This window comes from Trichechus manatus, unplaced genomic scaffold, assembly GCF_000243295.1.
Source record: "Trichechus manatus latirostris isolate Lorelei unplaced genomic scaffold, TriManLat1.0 scaffold00154, whole genome shotgun sequence".
Taxonomy (NCBI): Eukaryota; Metazoa; Chordata; class Mammalia; order Sirenia; family Trichechidae; genus Trichechus; species Trichechus manatus.
The window spans coordinates 5,286,895-5,301,641 of NW_004444090.1; the positions used below are offsets into that span (position 1 = coordinate 5,286,895).

At 34.3% G+C, this 14,747-nt stretch overlaps 1 protein-coding gene across 1 annotated transcript in view; it reads left to right on the plus strand.

Moving 5' to 3' along the window:
- Positions 1-13,152, plus strand: part of ELOVL4 (ELOVL fatty acid elongase 4) — a 40,969-nt gene extending 27,817 nt beyond the window's left edge. The window contains exons 2-6 of the mRNA XM_004386061.1: positions 1,263-1,450; positions 2,890-2,970; positions 7,469-7,640; positions 8,986-9,113; positions 11,119-13,152. Coding sequence (XP_004386118.1) covers positions 1,263-1,450; positions 2,890-2,970; positions 7,469-7,640; positions 8,986-9,113; positions 11,119-11,394 — 845 coding nt within the window. The 3' untranslated portion in view covers positions 11,395-13,152. The remainder of the gene's footprint in view (positions 1-1,262; positions 1,451-2,889; positions 2,971-7,468; positions 7,641-8,985; positions 9,114-11,118) is intronic.
- Positions 13,153-14,747: the final 1,595 nt, after the last annotated feature.

A 14,747-nucleotide genomic window follows, 5' to 3' on the forward strand; every position in this document is an offset into this window, starting at 1 on the left:
TGTTCTGTAAGCCTTCATCTTAAGTGAGAATAACAGCACAATTGGAAGAGCGTAGTCAATGTCACTGAACTGTGCATGTAGAAATTTTTGGAATGTTGTATCTTTAGCTATGTGTATTTTCACCAAAAAAAAAAGAGGTTGAGAAGTTAGAGGGTTGATATGTTGTGGGGTTGTTGACCAATGTCATAAAATAACGTGTACTTCTGTTTCATGAGAAACTATTTGTTCTGTAAGCCTTCACCTGAAGTACAATAATTAATAAATAAATAAAGCAAAGATGTCATTTTGAGGACTAAGCTGCGCCTGACCCAAGCCAAGGTATTTTCAGTTGTCTTATACGCATGTGGAACCTGGACAATGAGTAAGAAGACCGAAAAAGAATTGATGCCCTTGAATTATGCTGTTGGCAAAGAATATTGAATATACCACGGACTGCCAGAAAAATGAACAAATCTGTCCTGGCAAAAGTACAGCCAGATTGCTTCTTAGAAGTGAGGATGGTGAGACTTTGTCTCACATACTTTGGACATGTTATCAGGAGGGACCAGTCCCTGGAGAAGGACATAATGCATTGTAAAGTAGAGGGTTGGTGAAAAAAGAGGAAGTCCCTCAACAAGGTGGATTGGCATAGTGGCTGCAACAGTGGGCTCAAACATTAGAACAGTTGTGAAGATGGTACAGGACCAGGCAGTGTTTTGTTCTGTTGTACATAAGGTCACTCACTATGAGTTGAACCAACTCGACAATACCTAACAACAGCAACAATGATCTCCAACTTAATTCCTCCAAATAAAAATGTAGTTTTGTATTCGGTACCAGAGATATTCCAGGCAATGCCTTCCATTGCCCCACACATCTTCAGTCTACTATGTACTTTTCTGCTTCAGGCATGGACATAGAGAGCAATTCTCCTTAAAATATTTGTTTTTTTATTAAGTCTTTCATTAACTTTTATCCCAAACTTATCTTCTGTATTTTTAGTGAGCTTTATTTTTTGTCTTTGTTCCCTAGATTATTTGTAAAACATAATGTGTAACTAATGTGTAACGTAAGTAATGAAACTTAATTTTCAAAAGCTACTCACAGGAATCTGTCTTGTTTCTTTGATTTTTTTATACAATGTATTTTTGTTAGGACTCAAAGGACAGCAATCTGTATTTGGTTAAATTAGAAAATTAAGTTCAAACATTATGACTCCAATAATTTCATTTTATGAAACATTTATTGTTTAATACCATTTTATATTATTCTGTTCTGTCTAGATAAACGTGTGGAAAATTGGCCTCTGATGCAGTCTCCACTGCCTACACTAAGTATAAGTACTCTCTATCTCCTGTTTGTTTGGCTGGGTCCAAAATGGATGAAGAACCGAGAACCTTTTCAGATGCGCTTAGTGCTCATTCTCTATAATTTTGGGATGGTTTTGCTTAACTTTTTTATCTTCAGAGAGGTATGTTTAAGGTCACTCTATAGTAATCCTCAGGGTTATGGGATATTAAAAAATGAGAATGCGTAAATCCATCATTGGAATATTGTACCCCAAGATAACTGTTAGCTATTCTAAAAGTAAATTCTGTATTACTAACATTTTTCATTTTAGGATACCAAAAAGATTAAATCCAACTTATGCTTAAGAAGATTCATAAAGAAGAAGAAGTTAAAAAAAAAAAAGGAGATATGTTTATACACACACACAAAATAAATACACTTATATAAGCATACATAAAGTATAAGACAGTGGTTTAAAATAGATTTTGAGTCAGATATATAACACTTCTTAGCTCTTTTGACATTGGAAGTTTTTTTTTAACTTTTCTGAAACTCATTTTCCCCCTCTGTAAAATGGGAATAATACCAGCCTTCTAGGGTTGTTACCGAAGTTAAGTGAGATAATTTTTGCATAGTGCTTGGCATATGTTAAGCTCTCAGTAAACATTAGAAGCTATTTATTTATAATTTTTAATCAGCAGTTTTAGGTTTGGTCACTGATCAAAATATGCAGATGTAAAATACCAATGTCAAGTTAAATTCTGTTACATATGTCGTTCATTTGGAGTTGGAACTAAAATGAGGTGAGGTATAAAATTATGTATCATACCACTGTGGCTACTAATCATGTGCTTTCTGGGCCCTAGCAAATCTCCATGACATTTTAGAAGGAAAGGTAGATGTGTGAGTGTAAGGAATTCGTTTCTTAAGAGACTCCTCAAAGTTAAAAATTTTACATGATCCTAGAGAACAGGACTAACAATGCCAGGAAAATAAACAGCAACTCCCTTTAAAAAAAAAAGAACTTTCTATAATTGACAACTTAGCTTACAGAATCTCAATTTCATAAAAACTTTATTTGTATACATTTACCCAAATTGTTACGCAAATTGGCCACTGTGGACCAAGAATAAAAAATCCGTTGTCATCGAGTGGATTCCAACTAATAGCGACCCTCTAAGACAGAGTAGAACTGCCCCATAGGGTTTCCTAGGAGCGGCTGGTAGATTCAAACGGCCAAATTTTGGTTAGCAGCCGAGCTCTTAGCTACCCCACTAGGGCTCCAGATCAAGAATAGAAACCAGTTAAAGCAGGACAACTCTTAGATTTCAGTCATGGTAATCAAAATTTCTTTCAGTATTATATAGTAAAGTTGATGTCTCAGTACAAAAGTTACATGTGATTTTTAATTAAGATTTCATTTGTAAAATAAAATTGACACAGTAACTTTAAGAAATTTGGATGTATTAAATTATGTTTAATGATTTGGAATTTTTATCATTTAGAACTGAAATTTTTTAAGAAAATACTGTTTTTAGAATAATTTGAAAGGTTGCATATTGTATTACTCTTTTTAATGCTATATCTACTAAAACCTAAAATATTCCTTTCTTTCCCCAGTTATTCATGGGATCATATAATGCAGGATATAGCTATATTTGCCAGAGTGTGGATTATTCAGATAATGCTCATGAAGTCAGGGTAAGTATCTTAAAAATACTGTTTATCAGAGGAAATAGATTTATTTTATAAGCCCCAGTCTGTGAAAAATGTACTTTAACATGGTAGTGAAATTATACTGAATTGTTTAGAATCAGTAAAACCATGCTTTACTTTAAGAAGACATAATTGAAAATCTGTTTTCATACCTCCAGTATAATCTTTCATCTTTCATTTGGTAGCGTAAGAGTGAATATGTGTTTGATTAGTAGAATGAAATCCTTTTTTTAAAAAAAGAAGCTGTATGTTTAGTGTAAAGATATTATTTTAGATTTTTTTGTTGTTTTTGCTTAAGAATAGAAACCTATGAAGTGAGTCCAATTTATTTGTTAAGAAAAAACAAATGTTTATGCACTATATAATGTACCTGCAGTCCCCAGGTTACGAACATCTGACTTACAGACAATTGGACAACTTGTACTTACCCTTTAATGTTATATAAATTTGCCCTCACTTTGAAACCATTTAACCAACTGCTAAAACACACCAAACCAAACCTGTTGCCATCAAGTTGATTCCGACTCATAGTGACCTTATTGGGCAGAGTAGAACTGCCCCATCAGGGTTCCAAGGAGTGGCTGGTGGATTCGAATTGCCAACCTTTTGATCTGCAGTTGAGCTCTTAACCATGCGCCACCAGGGCTCCAACCAACCACTACTGGCAACAAATCTTTCATCACCTTCATTTGCTGCTCGTGCAGCTTTTAAATAATTGAAAAGGCTGCGGGCCTTTTCTTGCACTAAAGTAAGGCTAAATAAGAACCATATGTACCTGTTCGGACTTACCTACAAATTCGACTTAAAAACACCATTAGGAACAGATCTGGTTGTAGTCTGGGGACTGCCTGTATAGCAAGTTAAAGGTAGCACAATTTATATAGGTGTGAACTCAGTTTTTATTATATTTGTGTAAAAATAAGCCACTAGTAATATGTTAACATATTTTGTTTTGCAGTCACTGCATTAGTAAACTTAGAATTTTACTCAAATGACAGAAACAACAAATTATTTTTTTAAAGTATTTATTGGATCCCCTCTTACGTACTGTCATTCGTACTAAAAATAATGTATAGCATAAAACATACATAAAATAAACCAAAACCAAACCCATTGCTGTCAAGTTGATGCCAGCTTATAGTAACGCTATAGGACAGAGTAGAACTGCCCCATAGTGTTTCCTAGGAGCAGCTGGTGGATTCAAACTGCCTACCCTTTTGTTAGCAGCCGAGCTCTTAACAACATGTAAAATATAATGCTAGTAGCGTCCCTTGGAAAAAATAACTTTCTGACATGGGGGCTGGACAGTATAAATGTCAGTATTCATCAAGACCCAAAACCGAATTGCTTAAATTTACTTAATATTTTATGTCCATAACTTCATTTCCTTATTAGAAGACTTTTGTACTGGTGAAAAACCACCCCTTTGGTTATCATGTTGGTTTTCTTTATTCAGCAGATGTATATAGAACCTCTCCTGTGTGCAGATACTGTGAGTGGCATTAGAGACACAGGTGAAAAGACAGATGAGTCTCTGCCTTCATGGGGCTACATGCTAGTGGGAGTGGGAGAGAGAGACTATAATTACATGACATATGGGTAAGAAGAAAATAAAAGCTGTGATGTGACTCTGAGAGAGCATGAGGGTACTACTTTATTTCAGTTTGTTGACGAGGAAAATTTTTTCTTCTGATAACCATATTGCCAGAGAACCTCCTTAGTCTAGAGCTGACTTCTCTGGTCTTGCTTGGTTTGGGGGAGGAGGAAAGGATAAGAGTTTGACTTGCTTTCATCGAGGTGTGTGCTCAGATACCCTTGGATGAGACAACAAATTTTTTTAAGATAAAGTTAAAAAGTACAGTGAAACCTGTGAGAGCTGGAATTCGCCAGGACTGCCTTGTTTTTCTGGTCTCCCAAGTTTTCCGCCTTTGACAGAGTACAGTCTTACCACTTTCCTATCACTCTCTGTTAGTGGAAAATGTTTGCATTTTCCTTCTCTGACAGGTTTCTGCCTCACACAAGTTCTGGCATTCATAGGTTTTACTGTACCATTGTAATTGTGAACATATCCTCCTGACCTGTATAAACTGTCAGTTCTTTAAAAAATCAGCTACTGTGAGAGCTGTAATCTAGGAGGAGAAAGAACCTGAGATTTGCTGCGGATTGTATTTGAAATCTTTCTTTCTCTCTCCTCTCCCCAACTCTTTTTTTCTTCATCACCACCCACCCAACACACACATATATACTCAACTTAAACTAAACCTCATTTGGAGCAACTCACCCAATTAAAATGTTACACATCTGAAATGTACCCCTAGTGTAGTATATAAGCTAGGATTTGTAGCCAGTGAATTTATACGTTTGTCTTTATGGGAGCAATTGAGACTTTTGAAACATCCTCATCTAATATCTAAAGAGATTGTGCTGTTACGTGATTGTTAGCTCTTGGTAAATCAGGTAGCAAAGCATGCATTTTATAGACCTGTATATACATATTCTCATTTGCTCATAAGGTTCTAATTGCAAAACAATAACACCCCATTCATGGTCAAATGTTATGTTATTTTTCTCAGTCTAAGTAAGATTTTATTACCTTACAAATAAAAATTTAAATTATACCCTCACTGTCAGAATTTAAACCTACCAAGAAAATTGGTTAGCAGATATTAATAAGGGTATTATTTGCCCTACAACGTACATGGAATCCTACCCCCCACGCCAGGACTTTCTCCACCACAATCTCCCAACAATCCAAAATCTTCAGTTTTGCTGGATGAAAATTAACCAGATATTGCTTAAAGTAAAATGATAGGAAAAAATAGGTATAAAGCATTGTAAAAAAGTTGGTTCTTTTTCAACGTTTATGTTGCAGTAAGAATGAATAATTCCAGAATGCTTCTTTATGCTTGTTTTAATTTTAATAGGTTACCTGAAATTAGAAGACGTTATGGATTTTGATAAAACTTATACACCATTAGTATATTCCCTCTCACAACTAATATGAGTACTTTTTAATTTTTCAGTGTAGTTCATTTTATAAGAAATGCAGTGAAAGTATGATAATATGGGTTATTCAGTTTCAGCATAGAATTTTAGTTTTTCATAGTGCTAATAATTGTTATATTTATTGGATGCAGTAAACTGAATATTTTACTCAGAGAATCATTTTTTTAATTAATCTGTTATGTAGCCAAGAAGTATCACTTATCATTTTGGTGTAGCCTATTCAAATACATCTAATGCAGTTTACAAACTAAGGAAAAGAATTCTAAGACATTGTTACCTTCTGGACAACATTTATTATGCTAAAATGGTTATAGTTACTTTAAAGTACTAATGTAATAGAATTAACTGTAGTGTTGCTGTGAGTAAATTGTTTCATACCTATTGTCAACGAATTTTACCATTTTCAACAATATTATTATTCAAGCAAATTCGGTAAGTAGTTCTCAACACGTAAATAAGACTGTTTTTTTCCTTTGAACTTTCTCTTTCCTCTTTGCCCACTCTTTAAAATTGCAATTTGTTTTTCAAAACAAAAAAAAACCTCATGACAGCCAACAGATGTAGATAGAAAATAAGGAAGGGATCTTTCAACTCTGAAACACCTAAGCCTGTCTTTGAATGAATCTGTGTCAAGCCCCTGACACACGAAGGTATATAAACAGATTTCACTTTCATACTGCCTTGTTTGTTATTTGTTTGTACATAGGAGGTTTATCATAGAAAACATTTGACATAAAAAAGTTTAGACTATTGTTATAGTAGGATTCTTGTAAAATATTTTAAAACATATACACAGAGGTCACCTCTCACAGGATCCCTAATCTCTCAATGTAATGTAATCTTTCTGTACCATCTGGTGTCTTAATTAGAGCCCAGGAAAAGAGAAGACTTATGCATGTAAGCAGGATTATATTTATGACCTAGGAATAGGAAATATTTGTTATTTTTGTTTGTTTTAATTTATCATTGTAAAGATTTTACTTCCTAACACAAACTGCTATACTTACTTTGCTGCAGACTTTAAAGTGAGAAAGAGGCAGAGACACTGACAGAGGCGAGTTGCTGTACAAACTTACCTGTGAGTGTATCTCAGGTATAATGTATATTAGGCATGAACAACTAAGATGTCCTTACAAAATAAACATCTCAGTTTCTCCGCCAAATTGAAAGACATAGCAATGTGAATGTGTTTGCAAATTCGTTTTCAGCAGTTTGAAGCCGTGTAACATCCAGCTATTTAACAGACTGAGAATTATTTCTGAATCATTGGCAGTGTGCAGATATAGCTCTTTCTTTCCCATTTCTTCCTTGCAGGTAGATGCTAAAGTTTCAAACCTACTCAGCCCAAAATGATTCCATTCCGTGCCTTCTACATTTTGTGCAATGAAGATAATTTTGGACTTATTTAAAATGAGTAGAAAAACGTATGATAATGTCAGTCTGGTGTTTACAACATGACTTTCCTTTCTTTTTACAGATAGCTGCTGCTCTGTGGTGGTACTTTGTATCTAAAGGCGTTGAATATTTGGACACAGTTTTTTTTATCCTAAGGAAGAAAAATAACCAAGTCTCTTTCCTTCATGTATATCATCATTGTACAATGTTTACATTGTGGTGGATTGGAATTAAGTGGGTGGCAGGGGGACAAGGTGAGCATTTTTAGAACATATTTATGTATATTAAAATATACAGTAAATGTACTGTCTGGAAAGTAATGGAGACCTGGGAATTTGACTTGGTCTGTCATTTAACTTGCTTTTATCATTAACTATTCTGTGTTAATTTCATTTTTAAAAAATTTGAAGAAATTAAAGCTTTAGCATTTACTTTTTGACTACTTCAGCATCTAAAGATTTCCCTCAGAGATGAGCATAAACCAAGCTTAAAGGAGAAAACAGTATTTTGATGGGGAGCAGTTCTGGTAGTTCTGATCCAAAGGACAGCAAGATGCAATCCCTTAGTCTGAAGACTTTGTCTTCACTCCAAACCCAGAGCCCACGCCTGCTCTAAAATAGGCCTTAGATAACCTTGCTGGTTTGTATTCAGAGGGGATTTAGACAGCCCTGTTAATGAGGATCTAATTTTACAGTTTGGCCCAGATCTGCCCTCAGTGTTTTCAGATGCCTGTAGCTTGAGGTTGATTCATATTAGTGGCCAGAAACCATTCTTCTGATGGGGATCCAGGGTACAAGTCATTTTAGTACAGTTCACGTTGCTACTTCCATTATCATATTATGGTAATTGGCAACTTAGGAATTCACACAAATTATTATTGGGGTCCCAATTTAAAACACTACAGTTAAAGTAAAACTAATTTTGAAAGAGAATTAGTAAATCTGAACTGACATCTTAAATCACTTTATGACAAGATTTATTTTTATTACAACTGTACTTGATTTAATTCTAATTCTGAAGAGAAAGAATGCCATTGATTTAGACAAACTGGAATATCTGTGTAAATTTACTTGTACTCAATGAATTATTCGGTGTGTGTAGTGCTATCATATTTAAAACTAAAAAATTCTTTAAATAGTATTTAAATAAGTAGTGTTTTGTTGTAAATATGTATATTGACACATCTAAAGGCAATAATGGAAAGTTTACAAGTCTACTTAAAACTTTCTATGTGACTTGTCCTTTTTTTTCCCCAAGAATGGTAGAATTAAAAATAATATAGGCAATGATTCTATTATTAGAGCCTACCTAAGCTCACTGGAGTGCACCATTTGAAAACTTAAAACTTGCCACTTTGAGGATCCTTTCCATTTGAACAGCACACGCTGTTATTTATATGATAAAAACCCAAATCTAAAGTTTTAAAATACCTAGCTTGATCGGAGGGGAAGGCTTTTCCATTAGTACTAAATCTTTTATTCCTTATGTATACGCAAGATTGAATGTTAAAAATAATGTGAATTCATTTATTTATATCCAGAAGGTTTATGGCTTAACAACATTTTCTGTATTTTGCAATTATCTCTTGTTTCTCTAAAGCATTTTTTGGAGCCCAGATGAATTCCTTTATCCATGTGATTATGTACTTATACTATGGGTTAACTGCATTTGGCTCCTGGATTCAGAAGTATCTCTGGTGGAAACGGTACTTGACCGTGTTGCAGCTGGTGAGTTAAATACCTTTAAAGTTTCTTCTGGTGAAACACTGAAAACGTTTTAATTTTATTAATTGGAAAATATTAAGTCATTTTATACAATTTTCTGTTACACAATTAAATTTCTTTAGCAGTTTTTCTAGCTTTAGCAGTTGAGACTTTTTTACTACAACCTGCCCACTCATAGACCTAGTAGTCATAGCCACTTCCTTCCTTAACATCTAGACTAGACACAGCACTTACCCCTTTAAAGAGAAACATTCTTTTAAAATATCTGTGAAATGGATGATTAAATATCTAAGGATTGTACACAGTGAAGTACATAGACTCATGTACGACTAGAAAAAATATAATTCTTTCCTCAGTTGATTTTGTTTTAAATCTAAAAAAATTTATTATTACCTCTCTTCATTTTGTACTTGCTTTGTTTTCTGGTTCCTTTTCCACTTTTCATTTCTTGTTATTATACCCCATATGTTTAGAATGTAGAAGTTGGAAAGGAAGCACAGAGCCAAGGAAGGGGTGGTTTAAAGTGAGGGAAATAAGCACCAGAAAACTCTTCTTAATTCTCTAAACCCCAGTCCTTAGAGAGCAGAGTCCGGTATTTTCAGACGCCGGTGTTCATACCGGACAGTTTTCAGCACATACCCACAGTAGGACTTCATGTAGCACCTGGATGTGTCAGTGTAACATTCAGAGGTGGGCACTAGCCTGTAATCAAACTGAAAGTCTAAAACCAACCTGGTAGCTGTTCTTCAAGCCTTGGGATTTATTATAATTTGCTTTAATCATAGCATGTACATAGTTTTATCAGTGGAATCACATTTGGAAATACTATCCATCTCATGTTTTATGTTGCTAAATAGCTGACTAACCAAACAGGAAACACAACTTTTGGAGAGTGCTGGGTGTGAAGGGTTCACTTGTAACTAAAACAGGGTATGGAAGCTTCCTTCAGCTTTTTGTACAGGCGGTTCATACAGTTTCTGTAATTCATTTTTCCTGCTTTTTAGTAGAAAATGAAGAGACGTCAAAAATGATGTGAACCATTTATATCTATTTTTTTGGAGCCTGCACCTGGCTCTTCTTGAGTGATCCCATACTCAGTCATACCCATATGCACACCCTTTTTCAGTGATGTGAAACCCAAGCTTTTAAAATCTGAATTTTCTCTTAGAACACTGTAAAATTATTTAGTTTTGATATAAATTTCTGACTTAGATGGAATAAGTTGTTTTTAATAATATTTAATATAATAGTTAATATTGATAATGCTATCTTTAAAGGAGAAACCACAATTGTCTGTTACAAATAGGATGTTAATACTATGAAGGCTAAGCCAATCAGTTGCCATCGAGTTGATTCCAACTGATGGCTACCCCATGTATGTCAGAGTAGAACTGTACTCCATAGGGTTTTCAATGGCTGATTTTTCAGAAGTAGATTGCCAGGCCTTTCTTCAGAGGCACCTCTGGGTGGACTCGAATCATAAACCTTTTACTCTTTTTGACCATTGATATTCCCTCTCATTAGATGGTATTATTTAACAGATACTCATTGAGTCCAGACAGTGTGCTGAGAATTTAGGACTCATCAATGACATGATCAAGCCCTGCCCTCTGGACTTAAATTCTACTGCAAAGATGGACAGGAAACAAATACAAAAGACAATTTCAGACAGCTATGATTGTTATAAAGAAAGCAAACAAATAAATGCTTTAGTTAATTGGAATAGAGAGGGGGCCATTTGGGTGAAAGGTACTTTCATTCAAGTGGTCAGGAAGCCCTTACTTGGGTGGGAGATGACATTTCACTTGTGAGCTGAATGAGAAGGAGCCAGCTGTGGGAATCAGAGAACTTTTAAGCTTGAGACAGTGTGGCAAAATTTGGGTTTAGATAGCTGAATAGAAGATTCTGTTGTTGTTAAAGTTGTGTACTGTTCAGATTAAGTGTATCCTGGATTGTTTTTGTTTTTCAGATTCAGTTCCATGTGACCTGGATTGTTTTTGTTTTTCAGATTCAGTTCCATGTGACCATTGGACACACAGCATTGTCTCTGTGGACTGATTGTCCCTTCCCAAAATGGATGCACTGGGCTCTAATTGTCTACGCCATCAGCTTCATATTTCTCTTTCTTAACTTCTATGTTCGGACATACAATGTGCCTAAGAAATCAAAAACTGGAAAAACAACTGTGAATGATATTTCAGCAAATGGTGTAAACAAATCAGAAAAACAGCTAGTGATAGAAAATGGAAAAAAGCAGAAAAATGGAAAGGCAAAAGGAGAGTAAATTGAACTGGGCCTTAACTGTTGTTGACAGTGAGGAAACTCCCATTTCGTACAAAATTTCAGGGAAAACATACAAATGAGGTTTTGGGGTGGGGAGAAAAGGCAAATGTGCTCTAAGTACTAGTATCTTTAGAATGAGTAAAGTGTTAAATACAACACCCTGATGTTTTATTTATGAAGTTTTTATTTTAAACACTTTTTTATTAGCCTTGATGTTGTCCAGACCAAAGCAATCATCATGTGACTTTGGACACTCGCTCTGCTCACATCTATTTGTCTAATGGATGCGATTTTCCATGTATCTTATATACATCCATTCTTCAGTCTGAATTTTAGACGATCACAGAAACATAGTCTCTAAAGAATTTTTTGGCTAAATTACTACCTACCTATTGATTAAAATCAGTTACATTACATTTTCTGTTCCAAAGCTGGAAATGCGGATACTTTTAAATTTGCACATTGGAATTCATTTGCTGACCGGAATGGTTGACTCCACCTCTAGTCTGAATATACCCTGTTGATTGTAATTAAAATTTAAAATTCTGCTGATCTCTGTAGACTCTTAGAGGTTTGATGATGATGGTGTTGGTAAAAATGAGAAAAAATTACAGTAAAATCCTGTCTGGAGACTCAAAGGTCACCGTGACTTGTAGCAGAAATCACTGTGGGAAATAATTTTTGTGATGAAAAGGTAGCCTTTGAATACTCCTATTGCTATCAGAAATACATAATGAAAAGTAAGATTATTGTCTGATGGGAACGTGAAACAACTCGTGTCTTCGTCAATAACAGTATAAGAGAGTATGTTGATTTTTATCAGGCTTTCCTTGTTTTGATTTGTATCTGTTACCAATTTTTCATATGTGGAAATATACCTACCTCTTATGTTGGAAAGAACATTGAAAATTAAATAAATTTTAATTTAAAAAAAAAATCAAGGAGTCCTCTAATGTAAATTTTAATCATATTAACTTGAATCCACTGGTTTTTTGGGTTTTTTTTGCTTTTTAAAATAGCACACACCCAACTTTTCTGTGAAACTCTCCTTCCTTTTCACTGTGTTTAATTTTGGAGTGATATTTTCCCTGTGACTAAGTTGCAAGATCTTATTTATTACTAAATATGAAATGTAAATCCATTTTGGTGCAATATTCTTGACTCCTTGGTGCTAAAGATCATTAAATTCAGTGCTTGATGTTATAAGGTATTAGTTGTTAAAACACTAAATGAAAGAGAGTAGTCAGAATTACAAAATTGAACTTGCTATTTACAGTTGAAGTATTTCATGTAATATAAGGGAACAACTTGAAATTCACTGGGGAAGAGAATTTGTAGTGTGTTTTATGACAGGTTAATTTGTTAGGGGATGTTGCACAGGGATCATTATAGAAAGAAAATGTGACAACAAAAGCATGACTGTTTCTAAGTTTTTTGACAACATGTCAAAACTGCATGTGCAGGATGTATGATGTTTGTGCAGACAAACTTTCAGAATTTTTATAAGCTATAAAATATTTATTGTGCATTAAAATTACACAACTTTTTTCCCCAAAGGCATGCAGCCATGAGAATTATAAAAAAGTTGGCAACACATACAGTAGGTTGGTCTAAGAGGATTCAACACCATTGTTTCTGCTGTGTATAATAACTAGAGACTTGTAAACCTTTGTGAACATTCTGTACTGGTTCCCCAGAGTTATTCATTCCCTGCTACCTGATTCAGCACAATAAATATACTACTGTTGTGGGAAAAAAATGATTTTTTTGTTAATCAGTTTATTATAATGTAAATTGTCTGGTAGATGTTTATTTGATTTAGTTCTTAAAATACTGAATTACTTTCTGTTGCCAATTTTCTTATGTAGAAAAGAAATGAAACTAGAACTTGGATGTCTACAGTTTCTGGTAAAAAGCTGATTTTTGATGGTAGAACATTTTTTACCTTGAAAATTAGTTGCCTTTGGGGAGTAGGTTTTGGACTCAGACATAAAGTATACATTTTCTTCTGTATTATTCTTACATTTATCATTTCAAATGTAAGCTTTAACACTTCTTAATGCTGTGCGTTTTTTGTTCCAAAACTAAAGTAAGGGAGCTCTTGTATTATATTTAGATCATTCAGTCCTTAGTATACTTTAAAGTTCTTTATGAAAGGTGATTTTAAGATGTGATAAATATACCCTTTCCTACCAGCATTCATAATTTCTCAGTGATCACAGATAAATTGCATGCCTCGTATCTAAACATGAGTGAATGAGGATTGCATCCTGTTTTTAGTAAAACTTTGTCATTAACTAAAGTAACTTTTTCTTACTTAGAAAATGGGATTTATTAAATATTTCCAATGACTAGAAGTACTTGAGAAATATAACAGTGCATTTTCCAGTATAATCTTTGGTTGTAGGTAGCTCATCTTTCTTCTCTTTTCTGTGTTAACTCTTGAGTCTGTTTTGCGGGTGGACACTTAACAAATGACTAGTTTCAGTTTGAACATTATTTATTCTCTCTTTTCCTCTCCACACACTCTAGGTATTTAAAATATTTTAATACAGATGAATATTTTAGAAGATGAAATCTAGCAGTGTTTGGTAATCTGTTAGGAATACTTTAATGTATAGATGTATTTGTTCCAAATACGCAACTCAGTTACTCTGTGTGAGCAAGAAAACCAGAAGGTAGAAGTGATTTTTGCTGCTGTATCTATTTGATAATACAATAATTCAGGCACTATCTATCTACTACTGGGGCAGAACTTTCAAATTTCACTCTTGTTAGAATGTGACAGATCACAGTGAACTGTTCACACTCTCTCAACTCTTTCTTTGTGAAAAATGTCTTGACAGCCTTCCTCTCAGTGAGCTGTATTCATAACACTATTGAGAAAAAGATGACTACACATAATGGGATGTAAACTGCCTTTCTCATTACAGACCTGGGTGACTTAAGCATCCTGCTGGTTGGTAAATAGGGTAGCAGAGTTTGAGATGCACCCTGATGCTGAGCTACATACACAGGAGCATAGTATCTGAGCAGAAACCATAAAACCTGCTTAAGGAGATGGGTCACCTGGCACTCAGCATGCAAGTGATTTTGACAAGTGACCTTGGAAAGCAAGTCTTAATAGTGGTTATTTGTTAGAATCCATGCTTAGTCTTAGGTGTTTTAGGCAGATTTGTAAAAGAAAGAAATAGAAACAAATTACATGTTTCAAAACATTATAAATCATAGAAGAGTTAGAGGTTGGTTTTCCTAACATCAATTACGCAAGTAAGGCACAGCTGTGACTTGAATGGCACAGTTTTTTGTTGTTGTTTTTTTTTTAATACACTGAGGAGATTCAAAGATCTAAAC